Below are 25,517 nucleotides of genomic sequence, written 5' to 3' on the forward strand. Positions count from 1 at the left end.
ATGAGTCTGGCTAATGGTTTGTCAATTTTGTTTATCTTCTCAAAGAACCAGCTTTTAGTTTGGTTGATCTTTGCTATCGTTTCCTTCATTTCTTTTTCATTTATTTCTGATCTGATCTTTATGATTTCTTTCCTTCTGCTAGCTTTGGGGTATTTTTGTTCTTCTTTCTCTAATTGCTTTAGGTGCAGGGTCAGGTTGTTTACTCGAAATGCTTCCTGTTTCTTAAGGTGGGATTGTATTGCTATAAACTTCCCCCTTAGAACTGCTTTTGCTGCGTCCCATAGGTTTTGGGTCGTCGTGTCTCCATTGTCATTTGTTTCTAGGTATTTTTTAATTTCCTCTTTGATTTCTTCAGTGATCACTTCGTTATTGAGTAGTGTATTGTTTAGCCTCCATGTGTTTGTATTTTTTACACATCTTTTCCTGTAATTGATGTCTAGTCTCATAGCATTGTGGTCGGAGAAGATACTTGATACAATTTCAATTTTCTTAAAATTACCGAGGCTTGATTTGTGACCCAAGATATGATCTATCCTGGAGAATGTTCCATGAGCACTTGAGAAAAATGTGTATTCTGTTGTTTTTGGATGGAATGTCCTATAAATATCAACTAAGTCCATCTCGTTTAATGTATCATTTAAAGCTTGTGTTTCCTTATTTATTTTCATTTTGGATGATCTGTCCATTGGTGAAAGTGGGGTGTTAAAGTCCCCTACTATGATTGTGTTACTGTCGATTTCCCCTTTTATGGCTGTTAGTATTTGCCTTATGTATTGAGGTGCTCCTATGTTGGGTGCATAAATATTTACAATTGTTATATCTTCTTCTTGGATCGATCCCTTTATCGTTATGAAGTGTCCTTCCTTGTCTCTTCTAATAGTCTTTATTTTAAAGTCTATTTTGTCTGATATAAGAATTGCTACTCCAGCTTTCTTTTGATTTCCATTTGCATGGAATATCTTTTTCCATCCCTTTACTTTCAATCTGTATGTGTCTCTAGGTCTGAAGTGTGTCTCTTGTAGACAGCATATATACGGGTCTTGTTTTTGTATCCATTCAGCCACTCTGTGTCTTTTGGTGGGAGCATTTAGTCCATTTACATTTAAGGTAATTATTGATATGTATGTTCCTATTCCCATTTCCTTAATTGCTTTGGGTTCGTTATTGTAGGTATATTCCTTCTGTTGTGTTTCTTGCCTAGAGAAGTTCCTTTAGCATTTGTTGTAAAGCTGGTTTGGTGGTGCTGAACTCTCTCAGCTTTTGCTTGTCTGTAAAGGTTTTAATTTCTCCATCAAATCTGAATGAGATCCTTGCTGGGTAGAGTAATCTAGGTTGCAGGTTTCTCTCCTTCATCACTTTAATTATGTCCTGCCACTCCCTTCTGGCTTGTAGGGTTTCTGCTGAGAGATCAGCTGTTAACCTGATGGGGATTCCCTTGTGTGTTATTTGTTGTTTTTGCCTTGCTGCTTTTAATATGATTTCTTTGTGTTTAATTTTTGACAGTTTGATTAATATGTGTCTTGGTGTATTTCTCCTTGGATTTATTCTGTATGGGACTCTCTGTGCCTCCTGGACTTGATTAACTATTTCCTTTCCCATATTGGGGAAGTTTTCAACTATAATCTCTTCAAATATTTTCTCAGTCCCTTTCTTTTTCTCTTCTTCTTCTGGAACCCCTATAATTCGAATGTTGGTGCGTTTAATGTTGTCCCAGAGGTCTCTGAGACTGTCCTCTGTTCTTTTCATTCTTTTTTCTTTATTTTGCTCTGCATCAGTTATTTCCACTATTTTATCTTCCCCCTCACTTATCCGTTCTTCTGCCTCAGTTATTCTGCTATTGATCCCATCTAGAGTATTTTTCATTTCATTTATTGTGTTTTTAATCGATGCTTGATTCATCTTTAGTTCTTCTAGGTCCTTGTTAACTGTTTCTTGCATGTTGTCTATTCTATTTCCAAGATTATGGATCTTGGAAATAGAATCTTGGATCAGCTTTACTATCATTATTCTGAATTCTTTTTCAGGTAGACTGCCTATTACCTCTTCATTTGTTAGGTCTGGTAGGTGTTTATCTTGCTCCTTCACCTGCTGTGTGTTTTTCTGCCTTCTCATTTTGCTTATGTTACTGTGTTTGGGGTCTCCTTTTTGCCGGCTGCAGATTCGTAGTTCCCGTTGTTTTTGGTGTCTGACCCCAGTGGCTAAGGTTGTTTCAGTAGGTTGTGTAGGCTTCCTGGTGGGGGGGACTAATTCCTGTGCTCTGGTGGTTGAGGCTCGATCTTGTCTTTCTGGTGGACAGGTCCACGTCTGGTGGTGTGTTTTGGGGTGCCTATGGCCTTATTATGTTTTTAGGTAGCCTCTCTGCTAATGGGTGGGGTTGTGTTCCTGCCTTGCTAGTTGCTTGGCATAGGGTGACCCGCACTGTAGCTTGCTGGTCGTTGACTGAAGCTGGGTGCTGGTGTTGGGATGGAGATCTCTGGGAGATTTTTGCTGCTTGATATTATGTGGAGCTGGGAGGTCTCTTGTGGACCCGTGTCCTGAAGTTGGCTCTCCCACTTCAGAGGCACAGCACTGGCTCCTGGCTGCAGCACCAAGAGCCTTTCATCCACCCGGCTCAGAATAACAGGGAGAAAAAGTAGAAAGAAAGAATTAGTAGAAGAAAGAAAGAGAGAGGGAAAGAAAGGAAGAAGGGAAGAAAGGAAGGAAGGAAGGAAGGAAGAAAGAAAGGAGGGAGGGAGGAAGGATGGAAAGAAAGAAGGAAAGAAAGGAGGGATGGAGGGAGGAAGGAAAGGAAGAAAGACAGGAGCGAGGGAGGAAGGAAAGAAAAAGAAAGTGGAAAGAAGAAGGGTGGGAGGGAGGAAAGAAAAAGAAAGAAGGAAAGGAGGAGCGGAGGGAGGGAGGGAGGAAGGGAGAGTAGGAAAAAAAGAAAGAGCAGGTAAAGTAAAATAGAATAAAGTATGAAATATAGTAGCGTTATTAAAATTAGAAAGTAATTATTGAAAAAAAAAAAAAAAACCGGACCGATAGAACCCTGGGACATATGGTGGAAGCAAAGCTATACAGAGAGAATCTTACACATAAGATTACACATACACATTCACAAAAAGAGAGCAGGGGGAAAAATCAAAAATCTTGCTCTCCAAGTCCACCTCCTTAATTTGGAATAATTCGTTGTAAAAAGAGGAAAAGGGGGGAAAGTCTTAAATCTTGTCCTCAAAGTCCACTTCCTCAATTTGGGATGATTCGCTGTCCATTCATGCACTCCACAGACGCAGGGCACATCAAATGGACCGTGGAGCTTTAATCCGCTGCCTCCGAGGCTGCACAGAGAGATTTCCCTGCCTCTGCTCTCCCAGCTCCCGGGTCTCAGCCTTGGACCTGGCCCCGCCTCTGCGCGTAGGTCGCCGGAGGGCGTCCGTTCTTCGCTCAGACAGGACGTGTTTAAAGGAGCCGCTGATTCGGGGGCTCTGGCTCACTCAGGCAGAGGGGAGGGAGGGGCGCGCAGTGTGGGGCGGGCCTGCGGCGGCAGAGGCCGGCGTGATGTTGCAGCAGCCCGTGGCGCTCCGTGCGCTTTCCCGGGAAAGCCGTCCCCGGGTCTCGGGGACCCCGGCAGTGGCGGGGTGCACAGGCCCCCCGGAAGGCGGGGCGGACAGTGACCCGCGCTCGCACACAGGCCCCGCGGCGGCGGCGGCAGCGGCGGCGGCGGCGGGCCGCAGCGGCGGGCGGCGGCGGCGGCGGCCCACGCCCGTCTCCGAGGTCCGTGCCTTACCCGCGGCTCGTGCCTGTCTCCGGCGCTTCCCCAAGCAGCCCTCTTAATGCCCTCTCCTCGCGCACCAGGAAACAAAAGGGAAAAAAGTCTCTTGCCTCTTCAGCAGCTCCAGACCCTTTCCCCGGACTCCCTCCGGGCTAGCCGTGGTGCACTAACCCCTTCAGGCTCTCTTCCTGCCGCCAGCCCCAGTCCTCTCCCTGCGCTCCGACTGAAAGCAGATACCCGAGCCTCAGCTCCCAGCCCCGCCCGCCACGGCGGCGAGCAGACAAGCCTCTCGGGCTGGTGTGTGCCTGAGGGCACCGGTCCTCTGTGCCAGAATCTCTCCGCTTTGCCCTCCGCACCCCTGTTGCTGTGCTCTCCTCCGCTACTCCGAAGCTTTCCCCCTCCGCCACCTGCAGTCTCCGCCCGCGAAGGGGCTTGTAGTGTGTAGAAACCTTCCCCCCTTCACGGCTTCACGGCTCCCTCCCACTGGTGCAGGTCCCGTCCCTATCCTATTGTCTCTGTTTATTCTTTTTTTCTTTTGCCCTACCCAGGTATGTGGGGAGCTTCTTGCCTTTTGGGGGGTCTGAGGTCTTCTGTCAGCGTTCAGTAGGTGTTCTGTAGGAGTTGTTCCACGTGTAGATGGATTTCTGATGTATCTGTGGGGAGGAAGGTGATCTCCGCGTCTTACTCTTCCGCCATCTTCCTCCGGGCCCTAAACCACTTTTTTAAAAGGAGTTTACATGCCACGGAGAAGCAGAACTGCTAATTATTGATGAATGTGTAAAGATACTTTTATTTCATGTAATGTGGCCTAGTGTGAGTTAATTACTGTGCAAGTAGCCTTAACTCCAAGGCACGAGGTGACAGATGTTTTAGATTCAAGGACAACAGAAATACCCCTTCAATAATGGTGAGCTATACTGTCGCTATACTGTCAACCCCATTAGACTCCTATGGTTGGTTGTTAATTAACTGTTACAAAGGTAGGTTTGTTGTGGAAATTAATTAATGTAATCATGACGTAAACGGGGTGGCTTTTGGTTCAAAACTGAAAAATGAAGCCGCTCCTTTTTGGTTTTGAACAAGACGTTATTTTATTAATATGTATCATTTTTCTAAAGTATGGATATTTATATTAAACTGATAGGGAGTAGGGGGCAGATATACCCCTAGATACCTTTAAACAACTACTACTTTAGCAATTCTGTATGGTTCCAATAAGAATTATCATCTCAATTTTTAAAAAATCACTATTTAATATACTATGTTATAACACCTTAATTTAAACTTGTGACAAGGTTGACAAAAATATCAGCTTAGATTTTTACATGTAGAAAAGGAAATAACATGTTACATGATTATACACATACTTAATGTAGAGCTGATAAATATAAAGATAAATTTTTATAATCATAATCGTCTTCTTATATTTATATCCTGCTCCTACTGAGATGAATCTCTGGTTACATTTACATATTGAATTAGAAAGTTAAAACTAATGATGGGATCAATTATGCCCCATACTGAGCTGTGCACTTTGGAATGACTTTGAGGAAACAGGAGGGTCAAAAAAAAAAAAAAAAGCATCCACAGTGCATAGTAGTTTCAAGATTATGCTAACAGATAAGCCAAGGAAGGACTGTAATGGACAATAATGTGTGTTTGTCAAAGAAATCAGACTTTTTGGTAGAAAACCTAAAGCACATTTCTAATATAAACATTTCTGAGAATTGGAAAATATATAGGCTGGGTCACGGAAGTTGCTAAACAGTTTATTTAAGGTAGAATACATATAAGGGCAAATGTAGTATGAATCCCTTTATGATCCTGTTGGTTTGTTCTTGTAATTCTTTAAATATATTTGCTGTATCTTGGGTGAAATATAATCTGCTTCATGTTTGCTGTCGCCATGCAAAATTTGATAGTGTCCTCTTTCTCCTTTCCTAGCTGCATAATAAATGTGCTTCTCATCTGAAACCTGAATGTGACTGCGGACCTTTGAAGGACCATATTTTACCACCTACAACAATTTGTCCAGTGGTACTGGTGAGTTTTTCCTTCTCATCATTCTGCTATAATTTGGGGTGTCTGTGACTAACTGGTATACTCTACCACTCAATGCTTCCAGAGATCATTTTCCCATTGATCAAGGCAGAACTCAATAGACCTAAAATACCTCATGGCTTCAGAAGATACCCTTTGCCCACTATATTTCCTTTTTCCTTCATGGCATAATAAATGTCTTAGTAAGGTATGCTGTAACTGAAGCTGACTCAGGTTTTATCACTTAGTCATGCTGTAGTTACCAGAAATTGTATGGGCAGAACACTTCCACATTTTACATGTTTTCTAGATCTGGCTTCCCAGAATAATGAAGTTATTCTTATGGGCAATTTTGCTGGAGATGCACATTATGTATCTGTAGTCGGGAGGTCTTTCACCTAAGTCAGAGGCTACTTAGAATGAGGACACACACCTTGAAGAGAGTTATGCACTGCCATTAGGTGTATTTTATTTTTATTAGTGAACAATAAATTTACCTGCAAAATAATTCCTTGATTTAATAAATATACAAGGGCAAAATGTGTAAGTGAGGTAATCCTGAAAAGAACAAATCTTGATAGAAAGAGAAGCAACTATTCAAAGATAATATTCATATTACATTTCAAAATCCAAATTGCTTCTAAAGTGAAACAGTTATTTTACAAAACAAACTATCATATCTATAACGCAGTTCTCATTTTTTTAAAACAACATGGAAGTTAACTAGCTGGAACTTCAGTTTGATATAATAAAAATACAACAAGTAAGAAATGTTAGACAAATACTTTTCTAAAGGTCAACTTAGAAATTAATCAAATTACTCATTTGCGCCCACTTATGATTCATTTTGTAATTATCTGTAAAATGCTGGTTGTATCTAAATTCCTTTATTTAAAAAAATTAAAACTCTCTTCTCAAACTGCAAATATAAAGCAGAAGTAAATACCTCCATGGAGCTGAGGAGAGCAGTAGCTAATTCTAAATTTCCTTTCTTCATGTAAGATTTATTATACAACCTGTAGTAAATAAGATTAATTAAAAATAATGAGAGCCATATTAAAATACATTTTAGATGAATTTTGGTATTATGTTCTTTTGTAGTATTTTCTTAAAGAGAAAGAACTTATGAAATTTTTATAGATTTTCATTCTCTTTAAGAAGTGTAGTAATTTTACTGGTTTAGATGCATCCTTGAGCTCAGATTTTAACTATAAGAAGAAATCTATTATGTCATTCTATTATCCAGCTATCTGGGTATAAAGCCCTATTCAATTCAATGAGACTACTTCTTTGTCCTACTTATATCAGCCTCTGGTCTTATAAGTTCAAACATGAGATACATTCTTTTATTATTCCATCCTTTCTTTCTTTGAGAGAATCAAAGGTAAAGAACATGGGTTAAATAAATAGTCCTGTCTCTAGCAATCTTGCAAACTCTTTCATTGCTTTTGTAGATACTTTTGATTCTGAAGATTTATTTTCACTCATTAAATCTTCCTACAGTATTTATCATGATTTGTATCTCGATATTTGCTGCGTTATCATTTCCTTGGTACTATGTACTCTGAAGTGTTAGGCACTGCTAACCACCTCTTCTCTCATGAGTGTCTACCTTACCTTGACACTGATTATACTATCGTCTCCTTATTCTTCTTCTGCTTCTCTGGATACTCCCTTTTAATATCTTTCCTAGCTTTCAAGATTTCAATCTGCCCCATGTTGCCTCATCCGTACGCCCTGCCCTCACATGCCACAGCTTTCTGCTCTTAACATTTTTCCCAGCGGGATCTTGTTTATTTATTTATTTCATTACCGTATTAATTTATATTAAGTTCCTCCTCCTATTCTGAATCTCAAGTGCTGCAACCTGGAGGTTCCATGTTGTTTACATGCCTGATATGTTATCATTATTATAAGTAATCACAGTAACTTATTTACTGAGCACATATACTATAGCAGCTACTATGCTAAATATATTAATCCATTCAAAAAGTATTTATTGAATGTCTAGTATGTACCCAGTAGTATTAACAGTAGAAGGAAGAACAGTAAAAACCCAAATCAAATCTTTGCCTTCATAGAGTCTTCATTCCGGTGGAGTGGAATAGGCAATAAACAAAGCAATAAGTACAGTATTTAGTACCTGGTTATATTAAATTACTGGTGGTATGTAAAGCTTAAAGGACAAAATTAAAGTAGGAAAAGAAGAGAAGAAATGCTGGAACTACAATTATAAAAGAAGTAGTTAAGAGTTCACCAAAGAAATAATTGAGTAAATAGTTGAGGAATGTGAGGGAGTCATCGATGTGGCTCTCTGGGGACAGAATTTTGTAGACAGAGGAGTCACCAAAGAAGGACAAGCAAAGACTCAGAGGCAGGGGAAGCCTGACATAGCTGAAGTGCATCAAAGAAATTAGTGACTGGGCCTCATTCTGCAGGGGGAATACTAGTAGAGAAGGTGAAATATGTCTTAAGATTTTCATATGTGTAGGACAATTTAGGCTATGCTAAGGTCTTTAGCTTTCCTTGTAAAAGAAGTTGGAAGCCATTAGAGGCTTTTGACCAAAAGAGAGAGTGATCTGACTTACATGTTTAAAAGAACAATCAATCTAACTGGTGTGTTCAGGGGGTAACAATGGAAAAAAGATGACACTTAGATTTTCTTAGAAAAGTAGGAAGGTAGGTCATTGCTAAGAGCGAAGATGGTATGAGAGTTTTGAGGATCAGGAATAAGTTACACATGAGTCACCTGGGAGAGTGGGAGCTACGTGTCTCAAGAAATACCGTATGATTGCCAGGGAATAATGAAAAGTCTCTTCCTGTTAATAACTGTGGATTTAGAAGAAGATCGGTAAGCTTGGATGGGTATATTTCTCTGGTCATATTCAGTCATATTTCTCCAGTTATGTTCTAGGCCTGGGAGTAGAACAGGCATGAGGCAGCCTTATTGAGACTGTGTTTTGCCCAATATGATGAAATGAGAGAGAAGCAAAGGAGTTGAGAGTATGAGCAAGGGAGTAATTTTAGGGACTGGCCATGGAAATTAAGCTGGGAAACAAGAAAGTAAGGACATGAAGAGTAAGGGTTGTTAGGAAAATACATTGTGGATTGCAATGGAATCAAAGATTGTTGGGGGGTTTCCCTGGTGGTGCAGTGGTTGAGAGTCCGCTTGCCGATGCAGGGGACACGGGTTCGTGCCCCAGTCCAGGAAGATCCCACGTGCCGTGGAGCAGCTGGGCCCGTGAGCCATGGCCGCTGAGCCTGCGCGTCCAGAGCTTGTGCTCCGCAGTGGGAGAGCCCACAACAGTGAGAGGCCCACGTACCACACACACACACACAAAAAGCTTGTTGGAATCAAGGTTATTGGTGTCAAGTTACAAGAATGAGTGAGGTAAAAAACAGTTGAGCTTATGAAGGGTTTGCAGTTATTGGTAATGATTTGCATGAATTAATTTAATAATCACAGCGGCACCATAAGGTAAATATTGTAACTATCTCTATTTTACCTACGAGGAAACTGAGAAACAGATTAAGTAATTTCCTATGTCACATGGCTATGAAGAGACAATTCAGGACTGGAACCCAAGAACGATCATTCCAGAGCTTATACCCTGAGCTCATCATTTCTGCCCTTTCTCCAAATCCCAATATAGGCCTTCTCCTATTTGCCTTATCTAGAACCTTCATTCCCCAACTTTCGCAAGCCAGAAACCTAAGAATTATAATTGGTGCTTCATCTTGAATATCAAATTAATCATTAGACAGCCTATTCTGATGTTCTTTCTCTTTTCTTCAGCCCAACTGTAACTGTCTCATATGTCACCCAAAAATTGTTCTCCAGAATTCTCCTAGTACTAATAGCATAATCTCTGAATTTCCTCTTTTCTTTGCATTCTCGCTACTACTCCCTGGATCCACTTTCAAAAATACAATAAAATATTTTCCTTCTTAAATATTTAAAGTATTTTAAATCAATGCCAAACTCTCTAGCATGGTAAACAAGGCTCTTTAACTGGATCAACCCGTCTAATCCCTCACACACCACCTTACACACTACAATCAAGGATTTGAACTACTTGTAATTCTCTAAGTACACCTGCTCTTTGAAGTCCTTGTGGTTTTGTACATGTCAATAAATTAGCCTAAATCACTTTACCTGCTGCCTTGCTAAGTAGAAATTAAAGTTTACTTTCCAATCATGGAATAAGTACATTGACTCTTAAACTGATTAACTGTTTAAATACTAAAACTTTAAACAAATTAATAAAGTTGTTTTGCACACAAAATTGCTTAATATGCTACAACTGATGGGCTCGGAGGCTTTTCAATTTGTGAACTCTCATTAACTTCCCAGCAATGATTTCACACTGTATCACCTGCTGTAAATTTTTAAAATTTCATGGAAGGAAAATAGTTAGTCCTCACAAATAATATGAGTTTTTCATGATCACGTTCTCTAAGAAGAGCAGGTGAGTTTCAAACTCAATTATTGCAAAGTGGTCATCAATATCATTTCTAGAAAATATGAAATGAAGAACTTAAGACATAAGATTTTATTGAAGTTTTTTATCCCTTGCTTTTGACCCTGCGGTCAGGAATTGGTTATTCAATGAGCAATATAAACTCATTACAGATACCTTTTTGCTGTTTGAAGCATTTTAATGACACACTACAAGGTCGAGGTCCATAGCAGCAGTCTTCTTATATTTTAGAACATCTCTTCAGGTATTATTTTTATTTATTTATTGTTTAAAATTTCTGTACCTCTCTTTTCAGCCCTCAATCCCTCCTCAACACTTATTAATTTTAATGATTCAATACGTACGTGCTCACCTGTTATGAAGATTAGCAAGGTCAGCATCTTCTTTGCACTGATGACATGCTTTTATAAGCATGCACTAAAATAGGATTCCACAAATAATTAAATAGGATTCCACAAATAATTTGTCTTGATGGTGCTTATAGCCATAAAAATGGATTAAAACCAACTACTCTGAAATTAAAATAGAAATGTAATCAGTGATTCTATACATCAAATATAATCACAATTTCTGGAGTTGCAGTTGGCTTCTAGTATATTTTGAGAATACTATCACAAAAAGCTTCATTGCTTAAAATTTATCAAGATTCTTTGTGACCATGTTTAGGTACTTATAGTGCTCTCTTTGAGACTTTTCCAGCAAAAAATGATTGGAACCACAGTCTATTTACTGCCATATTGAAGATAATTCTGTACTGTTTACAAAGGTATTGCATAGCTCATCCCACCTCCAAACAAGTGGAAAGTGAATCTAATGCAGTCAGTCAGGACTCTTGATCAACAACTTAATTTCCAGAAAAGGCCATTAACCTTTACCACTTGATTGTCAAAACAGATGTTCTGCCTTTGATGGACTCCATCAAAAATGCATTCCTGATTCTTGTTTTGGATCACACTCAGAAATCTCTGCTGTCCAATCCCAATCAAATATCAATGCAAAAAATTGTAACAGTTTCACATAAAACATGACCTGATGAGCATGCAGTTTGCCCACTTCTTTATGTTCCAAGTTTTACCCCTAACTCAAGATAGACTTGGTCCATGTTGTGTTAGTCCCTCACAGATTTGCTTTAATTAAATTTGGACTCACCATTATGTCATCAACCTGCACTGAAAGGCTTTAAAAAAATTATATGAAGTTCCCTCGTTGTAACAAAAAAGGTATGTTTTTGGAGATGCCTTCATTACCTAACAGAAGTCCCTCTCTGCTCTGTTGATCATGGTCTGTTATCTTTCGAACCCTATGAGCCTTATTACTATCATGTTTTATCTTCTATCCTTAAGAAGAGTAGAGTTCAGTTTATACTGACATTTGAATATGATGATGGGATGTGTGTTTATTTCTGTGTGCTAATCTATGTCTATTGTTTTCCTTTTCATAAATTTTTCTTCACTATAAGAAAAATTTAGTAAAATTTAGAAAAATTTAGCCTCATTTAGTACTTTAAAACTATTTTTGTTAATACATAACTTTTTTAGTTTCCAGAAATCAATGAAATAAGCTAGATAGAGTCCCTCTGAGTCTCAGAATAATTTTATAGTGGAAGCTGTATATTTGATCAACTTCTCTAGAGCTATGGTGTAGTCTTACATTCATTATAAATTTTTTAATTATCAGGCTAACTGGGTCTCTGTGATTACACATGTTTTTATACTGATTCTTCAATTTGGGTTAAGCTTTTATTCAATTAATTCTGTTACTGTCAACAAATGAATACTTGAGATGTCTCATGAAGAAGTAGCTTTTTAAATTTTATATTTGAACAGCAAAAGCAGATCATCATTAAAATCATTTCTATTATATTTAGCTCTGTGATTTAGTTTTCTTTTTATAAAATAATTATTTTACATTATAATTTAAAAGCAAGGTTCTAGTCTGTAAATAAGGGGTTAATTATTAATAATTTTCTACATCAACATATATTAGTAAAGTTGATAAAATACAGGGATCATGTAATGTTGATTACTTTAAACTTGGGTTTTTTACATTTAAGTATCCACTCTTCATATAACTGTTATGACTCTGCCTTTAAAGAATTTTTAAGATCATTACTGATAATCAATGTACATTATTTTTATTTACAATATCTGCAGTGCCAGTTTCCTTCTGTTTTTTCCTTCTCTTTCCTTCTTTATTTCTTTCTTCCTTCCTTCCATTGGCTTTTATTAAAGTCACTGGAGCTAAAAATTCAGATAAGAACAGTTCTTTTAGTTACTGTAATTTCGAGTCTGTTGGGCAAGATGGGCAGGCAGGTTACATATTATGGTGAGGTAAATATTAACTTACTGAGGCTTTAGTGAACAGAATCTTCATCTATCCTGAGTGTAATTCAATGAGTAAATGAAAACTTTCTTGAAGATATGATGCCTGAGCTGAATCTTGAATAAAACAAGGATTTGGCCAGCAAATACAAAGTGAACTTTATATGAATAGTCTCAGAAATAAGAGAGTACAGAGTGAGATCTTGAAACAGCAAAATGTTTATTAAGTCTTATGAGTAAAGGTGAGGTGTGGAGAGACAGGCAAGACAAGGTCTGAGATGGTGAAAAGCCTGACCTTTCTTGTCAAGGATTTGGGCTTTATCCAGTATAAATAAGAGACTGCATGATCAGATTTGTGTTTTAGAAAGATAATTCGGCTAGCAGTATGAATTACAATAAATTTAAGCAGGGAGCAAAGAAGATATGAGAATATAATTACTGGGTTGTGAGGCAAATAATCAGAAAACACCAACAAAGGAAGAAAATGAGGGAAACAGGAGAGAAGATTGTAGCAGAGAGCAGAATATTAGGGTTTGATGTGATTTCAGAATAGATTAGTTGCAGAGGATGGTAAAGTCCATTATGCAGCCATGGATCTGGGTGGCTCAGCTGGTGTGCAGAGAGGAGGTTCGCTAGGTGTTAGGAGGTCAAGGAACTCTGGGTATGGTCTGTTTCATCTCGTCCATAAAACCACCTGGGATAATTACAGGGTCTTGGTGGACAGGTTGCTGTATCACAGTAATGAATAAGAACAGAGGGGAGAACTATTAGATTCCATGAGTCAAATGATAAGAGTTTCTACTTTGGGGCTGGAAGAATGATGATTTTAATGCAAAGCCAAGCTAGTCCATAAAAAACAATACAAAAACAGGCAAACACAAAACGATCAAAAAAATAGAACAAGTGATGTTTGAGAGAATGAGCAACCTCGGAAGTGTTATAGAGGTAGTGGCAGTGACTTAGAAAGAAAGAGGATAATTTGTTTGTTTTGAGCAAAGTTTCCAGAGACCCCAGTGAAAAGTTTTAGAAGTGAAGTATGGAAGATCAATTGAAGAGAAAGAAAGCAGAAGTAAGCTTGGGATGGTGATAGCCAGAAAGGACAGAGACCAGAAACTTAAGTTTCTAACATGAACTCTGGATTTGTAGGCAAGTTATTTCAAGTGGTTACAGCCTGGTGACAAATGATTTGTGTCCAGAATATAAAGATAATTTACATAAACCAATGATAAGCAACAAACAGTCTAATTCAAAGGGGCAAAAGATCTAAAGAAACATTTGAATAAAATATATATACACAAATCACCTATAAACATATGAATATATGCTCACCATCTTTACTTGTCAGGAAAGCGCATATTTAAATCTCAAGAGATAACACTACACACCCATCAGGATGATTAAGATAATTAAAAATCCTAAGGTTGGAAAGGACACGAAGCAATCAGATTGTTTATACTTTGCAAGTGTGAGAGTGAATTGGTTCAACCCAATTAATGCTAGCAGTATACTGTCTGTTTTTGAGCCCTGGCTTTTTCACTAGTTTTACGACATGAAGCAAGTTATTAACATTTTGTTCTTATGCATTCCATTTGGAAAATGGAACTAAGTGAATTAATTCATGAAAATTTCTTAAAACTATGCCTAAATATAGTAAGTTCTCAGTCGATATCATCTAGTATTACTACTATTGTAAGCATTATGTTGAACCAGAAAGTGAATTTTAACCCTTTATTAAAAGAGAACTATGCATTTATTAAATAAAATTTATAAAACAATATAAATTGAAAAGGAAAACATTTAAAAATCTCTAAAACAGTTATATAGGAACCATTATTAATGTATAAATAGAACCACTATTAAAGTTTGCCTCTTGATTTTTAAATGTATATTTTGGCATTTTTGTAATTAAACTTGACATATCATGTGACACCGTATTTTTACATTTAAACTGATATCATTAAGTGCTTATGTATTTCTATATACTATGTAACATCACTATTAATGGCTGCATAATATCTCATTAGTTGAAGATATTATAATTCAGTTGAAACAGTGTTTATATTTAGCATGTTTGCAATTCCTTATTTTAATCTCATAAATAACACCTTAGTGACCATCTTTATGAAGAGTGGCTTCCCCAAGTTACTCTCTTATCTGTACTGGAAAGTATCATTTTTTTCCCAAAATGTACTTATTTGGTTGTTCAAATGAGTCAGATTTCACAGTTGTTTAGTTCTTTCTGTACTATAAACACATCTCCGAATCAGAAACACAGTGCTTGAAATGAATCCTAAAGCCAAAAGTTAGTTTTACAGTAAACTATTAATTATTTAAACATTTAAAAAACTAATTTGGTGGGATTATTTTATCTTACTTTTAAACAGACATAATATTATCAGAATATACAGTAAATATAGTGTTCATTGGCAGGAAGTGATATAAAACAAAGAATATGTTCAGCATTGTGCTTCTTTTGGACCAATTGTGGTGTGTTCTTCCTGGAATACTTTCTCTTATTATAATACCCTATATTACCTTAAATTAATCTTTAAGAACGCCAGCAAGATAAATGATAAAACTTGTTAGCTCAGAGAAAGGAAAACAAAACTATTGAGAAAATATAAATTTTAAACGTAGTCTTTAGATCTGATTCAAATGGTTCCAGTTCTACCTCTCTCTCTTCTTTACTGTAACTCTGTAAACTTGGCCAAGTGATGGTGTTGCTGAAGCAGCAATCTATGTATCTCTAGGTATAACACCCTCAGAGAACCATATGTCTACATTAACTTTTCCTCTTCTTCCGATCTTGCTTGCTCTTCCACTATTATAAGAATTCTACTAAATTATTCATCGTAGATATGGTAAGTCTTAAATAGCATAGAGTATGTTAAATCTTTCCTTCGAGCATGTGTTTACTCCTCAGTGATGTCAGGGGCCTGTTAGAGAGTGGAAGTATAGCATGCATTTCTTTCTCACGGTCCAAGGATTATGGCCTCTTCCTGTCTTATCTTTCACTTAGCCCTAACCAGCAACAGTTAATAATGACAACTTCAATACCAAACATCAGCTAATTAAAAGAGGGAGGGAGATATTTGAATTCTCTGTAATTCTGAGAGTTGGATATTGAATTCTCAGTAACCTTATTTCCTGAACTAGTTAGAGAGCTCCCAGAAGTGAGGAGAGCCTGGTGGAGAGGTGTGAACAGTTGGCTAAGGTTGTGACTTGCTGCACTGAGCTTCAGGTTTTATTTAACATCCATTTCAGCTGCTTCACCCTTCTTTTCCATTTACCTCTTTAACCTTAACCATAGTAACTGAAGTCATCTATTTTCTTGAAAATTCTTTATGTAAGGTACCATGGGTTTGTGCCTATGCAATTTTCTTTTTTGTCTAAAGAGTGGGATAAAGCACATTGTCAGTGCTCAATAATGTTTCATCAATGTCATTACTTAATATTCATTTAATTAATATTCATTATAGATCAATTCATAATTGTCATCAGAGTAATGATAGGCAAGAAAGAATCTCATTTTTTCCCCATATTTTGAAACTCTAACTCAGACTCAATTTCGTGGTATTATACATAAAGGATACCTGCTTTTTATTTATTTTTTTAAGTATGTAGAATTAAATTCTGAATGTTCTTCTATTTTTTTGTCTATCATTTTCTGCTTCAAAATCCAATGAAGGATATATTCAGCACTAAAAAGCGGTAATGTTTATAAAATATGTGTAGATCCATTTTGGTTGGGCATAGTCTTCCATGTACATATACTTTATTTTATTTTATTTTTTTTTTGCGGTATGCGGGCCTCTCACCTCTGTGGCCTCTCCCGTTGCGGAGCACAGGCTCCAGACGTGCAGTCTGAGCAGCCATGGCTCACGGGCCCAGCCGCTCCACGGCATGTGGGATCTTCCCGGACCGGGGCATGAACCCGTGTCCCCTGCATCGGCAGGTGGATGCTCAACCACTGTGCCACCAGGGAAGCCCCATGTACATATACTTCAAAGGCACATGGTAAAAGAAATCTGACAATGCCCCAGCATCACTAAGTGATGATTCCATCATCTGCATTGTGAGATGAACCATTTATCTGTTACATTGTCTTAATTAGATTGGTTTTATTGGTTTATAACCTATCTTTATGCTAACCTAAGCTATGTTATATAGAATATGTATACCTATAAGCAGGATCTAATATAAAAGAAAAAGTTCATATATCATGGTTAATGATGCTTTTTTACCTAATGAATATGGTAGAATTCTATTTTTAGGACTCTAAATAGAAGTTTTAGTTTATTTTTTAATAGGGCTAAAAAATATTCCTACAAGTTTCTATGATAATTTATGCTTAAAATGTTGCTGTATCCTTTTTTAAGGAAAGAAACATGTACTTTCTTGGTTTTGTCATGATTTACAGAAGGTCAAAAACAAAAGGCTAATATGACATAAACTGGAAGTTCAGCTAAGTGAAAATCTGATAGAGATCTAAAACATGTAGACAAAAATAAGCATTATCTAAAGAAGGATTAAAGGTATTCAAAATTTAAAATCTATAAAATAGACTCAAACAAAATAAAGAATATCATATATGTGTCTGATTCAAAAGTGAGGATGCAAGATTATCTATTAGTGAATTGTTACTCTACAACTTATTACCAACAATCTTCAAGGCAGCTTATGTGAATATACAATAAGCAGCAATAAAAAACATAATAAGTTTGTGCCAAAATTAAGTTAGACTTAGAAATTCATATCACAGTATCCTAAAAAGTTGACAGAGGTGGTTTGCAAATTTGTCCCTGAGTTTCTTAGTAGCCTTTGGAAAAGGGGGGGAATATTGGCTTGACAATTGTTTTAAGTTGTGAAGACTCACAACTTAAAAACAAACCATTCGGGCCTCCCTGGTGGCGCAGTGGTTGAGAGTCCGCCTGCCGATGCAGGGGATACGGGTTCGTGCCCCGGTCTGGGAGGATCCCATATGCCGCGGAGCGGCTGGGCCCGTGAGCCATGGCCGCTGGGCCTGCGCATCCGGAGCCTGTGCTCCGCAACGGGAGAGGCCACAAGAGTGAGAGGCCCGCATACCGCAAAAAAAAAAAAAAAAAAAGAAAAAAAAAAAAAAAAAAACCATTCATTTAGGGGAACACTTTTTTCTTGTTACTGTTATTATAAGATCAGAGATTAATTTCTTCTATGTGAAATTGTATTGGTACGGGACTACACTTCAATAATATTGCTATAATTGGTATAGCACTTGTTTCCTTTCGTTTTGCTTTTTTATAACAACTGTCATGCAGACTGATGGCTTATGGCCAAAGTGCGTTTTAGTGTAAATAAGTACCTATTGCCAAAATAAGATAGTAATAATTCTGCAACAAGAAAACAAAGAAGCATGCATAGCAGTTAAAAGTTAGAAGGATGTCATACATGAAGATTCATTGCAGCAAGAAGATGAAAATGTTAATAAATTTACATGACCAAGAATACTAAAGAAAACATCTCTTTCACAGTATACTGATTTGAAAGGGATATCTAGAAGGTTAAGAATGTAGAGAAAAAAGTAAAGCCTTATCAGAAACTAAAATGTATCAGTTTCTGCATAGAGAAAGATCAGCATTGAGAACAACTGAATCAGTATTTGGAGGAGAAGGTTAAGAAAATCTCCTATAGTGCAAAGGAGAATGACAACAAGGTGGAAAGAGACCTTGCTACCCCTAAACAAAAAATTAAAAGTATTCTCTTAAATCTAAGTACACTGAAGAAAATCAAGTTGACCTACATTTCTTCACATTTGCTCATCTACTTAATTCAATTTCCATGTAATATTTTTTGCTTGACAAAATTATTCCGGAGTTTGCCTGGAAGAATAAATGTGCACAAACGTAAATTCTGAGAAAGAAGAGTAGTAAGAAAAGACCTGTTTTAACAAATCTTAAGAATATGTTTACTAAAGCTACAGTGATCAAAATGATGTAATAGTGGCTCTAGGAGATACAAAGAACTGGTAGAAAGTCTAAAACATATTGAACTCTATGTAATGGTATGGTATATGATGAAGGTTGCATATCAAATCTGGTAGGGGCTAGTGGAGATTAGGGGAGTTGAGATTACTGTATAACCATATGGGAAACTAAATTAAGATAAATTGTGCTTCATACCTATTCCAAAATAAATCAAACATGGATTGGAGATTTAATTTTTGCCTTTAGAAGGCCTTTTTATCTTTTTTCCTAAAAAGAGAAATAAAAGGTTGACAGCCTTGACCAAGCAAAAATTTCTTTAGAAAATGGTAAAGACCAAAATTTACAAATCAAGATAAACATAAGCATTATAACAAAAAGTCCTGTTTTGTAATATTTATGCAAATAACTAAAAAATAGTTTTAAAACTTAAAGCTTATAAATATTCAAGACTATCAAACTGAAAAATGAAATAAGCTTTTTCCTTCCATTTTGGCAAATATTTTTAAAATGATAATACTCAGTGTTGGCAAGGATGTACAAAATTGGCTATTCTCATTAAACATTGGTAAGACCAAATGGCCCCAAACTGTCATAAAAACTCCCAAGTATACCTTTGTGTTGGTATTTCTGCTTATATCCTGCAAAGAAAGATTGGGGTTAGTGCAGGGCAAATATCCAGATCTGGTTTCATTACAGTAGAAATAAATGCTTTATATCATTTATATCTTCTAAGTTTTAAATTTTGAGTTCCGTAAAAATGAGTCCCTTCACCACTAGACATTTAAGAATAAATTCTACCTTGCAAAGGTAACCTTTGTGGTTTTAATGATTCCAGATGAAATGGTGGTGCTCATGAAGTATTTAGATACATGCTTTCCTCTGTTTTACTATTAAATATAACTTGTCTATTCTCAAATTTCACTTGAAACCTGAGCCAGAATTGATTTATATATAACTTTTTGTCCATACAGCAGTTTCATGCATAGTGAAGTGATTTTTGACTCAATCCTGTGTTCATTCCTTAGTTCAACCTGTTTTCCCTTTATATGGAATAAGGATAGTTTAGTTCTGTGGGAGACCTCCATGCCCACTCCTTGCTATCCAGTCTAGATGATAAAATCTATCATTTTAAATTCTGTTCCTGATACTCATAGGAGCTTTCACCAATTCCTTCTCATTTGCCCAAGGAAACCCAAATTCTGGAGGAATACAGCTGATCACCTAGTGTTCTATTCCCTGTGACATTACTCCTATTTCATCTCAAATTATTTCATTTTGTTACCAGTTCTCTAACATCCTTGAGTCATCCAAGGCCTACATTCCTCCAGTTTCTTTCATTTGAGCATTTTCTGCCCCTCTCTCTCCTAGAACTCCCTACTTTTCTCCCTTTATGTCATTAGTCACAATCTAATAATATACTGATCTGTGAGCTTCCAATTGAAAACACTCAAACAAGGTGTAGTCCAACATGCTTATATTAGGTAACATTTGACAGCACTATAATTTGAGTCCAGCGCTTGAACTTCTCTTTTTATACCCCTAGTTACTTGTCTGTCAAAGAACCCATACCAGAAGAAGAATTGTTCTTTCTCCTGTACAGTGTTATTTTCCATATTTGTGTATGATGTGGTCTTTGCCTGCCTCTTAATGTAGCCATAAGTATATGCAGGTGTAAAGATACCTTCACTGTGTCAAATTTCTTCCTTCCTCTTCAATCCACATTATTCTAATTTCTGACTGTAAAATGAGTCTAAAACTATTCTGGCCATCCATCCTAAATCCAATGGCACTCTTTTTAGTTGGATTCCCAAGGAGTAGAACGTGAACCGGGGATTTAGTTATGTGTGATATATAAAGAGAGGAATGTTTCTTTATTAAAAAGAGAAAATCTTTAAGGGAGGAGGAAGCAGAAGAGGAAAGAGGCAGGCTTTGAGCAAAGAAGTGGTCACAGAGAGAGTTTAAGCCTTGGCCTAAACCTTGGGGGCTCTGGAACAAAATCATACCATAGGATTTTTCTCAACTTAAAACAAGGGGCTGGCATTTTGTAACCCGTATCAGTCGTTTATTAGCCGTGGCCTCCTGCAGGATAGGTGGTGCTCCCTGGAGAGCCTGTTGCAGTGAACAAAGGCTAATTCTGTAGAAAATGGGACAGATGGGAGTTCTCAGCACTCGACACTCAGAGCAGCTGAGGGTAGATGCCCTGGCCAGGTAACTAAGGATGTGCTTTGGACTACCAGCAGCATCTACTAGACATCCTTTCCAAGAATGATCTTTTTTGAATCCCCTGCAACATTTGACAGTATTTGAAATGTCTGGTCTCATATGTCTGTCATCTAAGACACTTCTACTAGATTTTCTTCTACCTCTTTGGCCACACTGTCCGTATTGCTAAATTCCTAGTCCTCTTTCTGTTCTTAAATATGTTTAGGTTTCCCATTTTTTAACTATATTCTAATGTCATTATGCTCTGTATAAATTACCTTATACAATTTCATGACTACAATTACCACCTTTGAATATATCTAAGCTTGTTCTCCCTTACACCCTCTAGATCCGAATACTCAGCATCATGTTGTAAATTTCCTCTTGGGTATCCCACAGAGATCTGAAAGCCAACATACCAGGAACTGTATGGAACCTGTTTCTTGTTGAACTGTTCCTTGTGCTCATGGAATAGCACCACTGTCATTCCTATCACTCACACTAAAATGGTGTATCTCTTTATCTCTAGCACCTAATTCAATTTGACATGTAGTAGGTGCTCAAACAAATATTTCCTGAGTTAATGAATTACATTTTGTCAGCTCTTTTGCTCCAACAGTCATCACTCTTTTTCCTGAGTCAAGAAGAAAATACATTAGACAGTGATATAAATATTAGATACAAATCAAAACGAATATGCAATAGGGAAGCTTATTTTTTTAATCATTGATAACCCATGATAATTGAATTTTATTGTTATAGGCTAATAAAATTGAGTTTAAAGTGTATAATGATGAGATAATATTAATGAATGTCAAATTAGCATTATGTTTAGTTTCTGGAGTAGCATTTGAAGTATTTTATACTTATTACTAAATTTTGAAAAGCTTGTGATTGTTATGTTGTTGCAGTAATATAAAGTATCCAATAGATGGTACTGTAAAATGCCTAATATTTAAAATAAAGTGGTATTTCAGGTAGAGAGTTTAAATGAACAGTTCAAAATTCTGGGGAGAATTAAGACATTTTCCTCTGGATATTAAATTATATTTAAAACCAGATTTTAAAAAATATAGCTTAAGTAATACAATAGTCCATGTAAAATATTATAAATACTCTCTTAATTCTCAGAAAATGAAAATTGATGTTTCCTACAAGATGCAATTTTAAAACTGTTCTTATTATATTAGAAATTTTTCTGTTCTTTTTGTGGTGATTACCATTAGTAAATGTGGTGTTTTAGTTAATGTTACTCAAATCACAGCATTTTCAGCAAGCAACTATACTTGCATGTCTTTGTTACTGAAGTTCTAAAAAAACTTTTCATGTTCAAAATAAATCAAACCTGTCTGCAGTAATCTCCCTTCTTGCTTAGCAAGAGTGAGTTCATTATTTCTTTCAGTTTTTGGTCTTGCCTAAGACCAATCTAATATCTGAATGAAACGTTATACCATTTTGTAAATATACATTCAGAACGTTTAAGAATATACAATTTTATGGAGTTAAAATTTCTGAAAAAAACAAGCAATAATTAGTAATAATTGACAGATTGGTTGGAGTTTGCTTCTAAAGCATATATTAAAAAGAGCAGGGCCTCCCTGGTGGCGCAGTGGTTGAGAGTCCGCCTGCCGATGCAGGGGATACGGGTTCGTGCCCCGGTCTGGGAGGATCCCACATGCCGCGGAGCGGCTGGGCCCGTGAGCCATGGCCGCTGGGCCTGCGCGTCCAGAGCCTGTGCTCCGCAACGGGAGAGGCCACAGCAGTGAGAGGCCCACATACCGCAAAAAGAAAAAAAAAAAAAAAAAGAGCAATTTGTAGACGGCTTAATTTATCTTAGAGCTCTTTCAGAATTTCCACTGTATATTTATTTATAAGTATGAATACCAAATTTTGATTACCAGAATGAAGTTTTATAAAACCTACTTCTAAAGCTAAAGATGTCTGAAGAATTATGCAACAACATAAAAGGTTTGAAATTCTCTGTATATCTTACTATACAGAGGTGCTACATAGCTTTAAAATTTTTTCTACTGTTCATGATATTGCTCTTGAATAATGCTGAGTATTCCTTTGTATTATGGTTATTTATTAATTTATTCAATAAAATGTTATTGCATATGACAATATGACAGGTTTAAAGAAACCAAGATAAATAGCTTTTAGGAAGAATGATTTTATGTGAATCAGCAGCTTCCCGTGGGACATGGATCATATGTCCTATGGCTTCCTTATGCATTTACTATTTTTTCCATGTTTTGTGTAATTGGAATGTGTGGTATGATACCATGCATACTGTTAAAAAGAATATATTAGGTGCATAAGACTCTTCTGCTTAAAGAAAATATGCGATTGAAATAACTTGATCTAGCCTGAGTAATTGAGGCTATTTTCTCATTAAAAAAAAAAAAAGTAGTTAGTGCTTTGGTAAGTCTAGACTTTCCCAACCATCATGTCCTAAGCCAGATCAGAATAAATAGGTCAGACTTGTAATAAAAAGGTATGAGATGAACAACTAATTACCTGAATACTTCAAGTAAAAATGACTTTTGTCCACCAAATATGTTCCATTTGATGGTAACAAATTTGTAGATTCATCAGGGAGTAGTGGGGCCTTTGGAATTTTACCCAGATTCTTTAAGATGTTTGTATTCATTGTGTATTATGTTCTCTTCAAAAACAATGGCACACAATGACTCATTTACTCAGATTTCCTAGCATACTGGATATATGTAACATTACATGGCAAAGTTCCTACTTGAGCTAAATGGGTTTAAATATAAACTGTGCATGCAGATCTCAAGTGATAGTCTCTTAATAGATATCAGATACTCTTTATTGCTGCCCTCTTTTATTTCAGTAACATTTTAATTAATTCACACTGATTGAATAAATGTACATTGAGACTTGTTTCCTAATGAGGGCGCATTTAGAGGAAAGGTTTTGCATCATTCTGATATCCTGTGGGTAATTATATTCTAATTATATGGTCGGGGGAAAAGAGTCTATAACTCAGTACTGATATTGTTCGTTGGACCCAATTAATTACATGCACATAATGAAAGTTCATGATAAGGTTGACTGGCAGTCAGTATAAAATTTTAACTCAATTGAATCTAAGCCTAATGTGAGTACACAATTGGACTTTAACCTGGTTAGAAAATGCTTTGGTGTGAGATCAGTGGATATTTAGAGGGGCAAAGGATGAGAACAAATCTCATTATAACTTATTAGTTTTTAAATTCAAGGTCTTTTCCAAGATTGATGAAAATGAAAACTTAGCAGCATAATACTTTAATTCTAAATATTATTTTTAATATTCTTTCATTACCTTCAGTGATTTTTCTGTATTTTAGAAAGCAGTGGTACACTAACGATACAATGGTACATTTCTAGAACAGGTTCATATATTTGTTGAGAGAAAAAATAGGCATAGCAGGGAGTATTATTGATTCATTTTATGAATGTAAATTCAGTAGGTACTAATCTATTATATTTGGGTGCTTTTTTATTTCAAACCACCGACTGCATATGGACTCCTGTGCCCAAAATTCACAAACAATTATATATACACACACATACCCATCAATAGGTAACTCTTAATTATCTATTCGTAAAGTAAGAGTTGCAAAGAATAATCTGAAAAAATAATAAGACATGTATGTTTCATTTTGAAATGCATTTTGGAATTATTTGAATCTGATATTTAAGAATTTTGCAGTACTTCAAACACAAAACTAAAGTCATGGTCTAAATATTGACTCCCATCTTTCCTTTACTCATTGTTTCCTTTGCTCAGATTTTGGAAGAGACAGTCTGTAAGATTAAGGAGACTGTCTTCTTCCAACCCGCTTCTCTTCTAAGCCTCTCCGCTCCCCCTCTCCTTTTGGTTCATTGTTTTCTGGCTTTGATCTCTTCTCCCCACCCCCCTCCCTTTCCTTCCTTCTGTCTCTTCTAATAGACCTCACATAGATGCTTTCATTAAAAGATAATTCTGTTGGGTCCCTCCTTATTAGCAACAAAAATATTTTCAGATGAAGAAAGTGCAGTCAGTCCTTTCTTGCTGAGCCCTAAGCAGGCAGTGGAAATATTTGGGTTCTACAGTTAATAAAACAATTACCATTTATTGAGAACTTATTTGCTAGACATCCTCTTAATTCTAAAGGTAGGTACAATTATGATACTCCCTCTACATTTGAAGAGAGTAAGAAGCTTAGAGAGATTAAGAAGTTTACCTAAAGTCACACAACCTGCAAGTGTCAGAAGCAATACCTGCCTTACCCTGAATCCCATGTTTAAACTTATCTTTTATGTTTGTGCTGCCGCCCCCCCCCAAAAAAAATTGGTGAGGTATGAAATAAATTTAGGGGATCTATACCTTCAAAAAAGGAATGGGAAGAAAAATAATGAAGTAAAGTAGAGGAGAATAGAAATGGAAAAAGAGAATAATAGATCAGAGAGTGGCGCACACTGTGTAAGTGGTCTTTGTGAAATTATTTTACAAGTGTGTAAATATACAAATATTTATTGTGGATCACAGCCAGAAAGAAATTGAAGAACACTTCCGTAACCATATTGGCTTCTGATAATTTTACGAGACCTAACCAAGTAGGATAACGTTTCTTATAGCTTTATTTCACTAGCTAATCAAGTAGGCAAGACAATAACGTTATTTTTGCCGATTGCTTTTATATGTAGAAATCTGTGTTTGAAATGATTTTTAATATCGCTATTAAACATATTTTTAACATTTTTATTGAAA

The 25,517-nt window shown here is 36.5% G+C and overlaps 1 protein-coding gene across 8 annotated transcripts in view; it reads left to right on the forward strand.

The window, feature by feature from the left end:
- The window catches only part of DGKB (diacylglycerol kinase beta), a gene marked incomplete at its 3' end in the record, with an annotated part of 912,102 nt that overhangs the window by 431,488 nt on the left and 455,097 nt on the right, over positions 1 to 25,517 (forward strand). For all 8 annotated transcript variants that reach the window (XM_081244282.1, XM_081244283.1, XM_081244280.1 and 5 more), the window contains one exon: positions 5,696 to 5,794. In XM_081244282.1, coding sequence (XP_081100408.1) covers positions 5,696 to 5,794 — 99 coding nt within the window. The remainder of the gene's footprint in view (positions 1 to 5,695; positions 5,795 to 25,517) is intronic.

The sequence above is a fragment of the Mesoplodon bidens genome, assembly GCF_964165515.1.
Source record: "Mesoplodon bidens genome assembly, chromosome: 9".
Taxonomy (NCBI): domain Eukaryota; kingdom Metazoa; phylum Chordata; class Mammalia; order Artiodactyla; family Ziphiidae; genus Mesoplodon; species Mesoplodon bidens.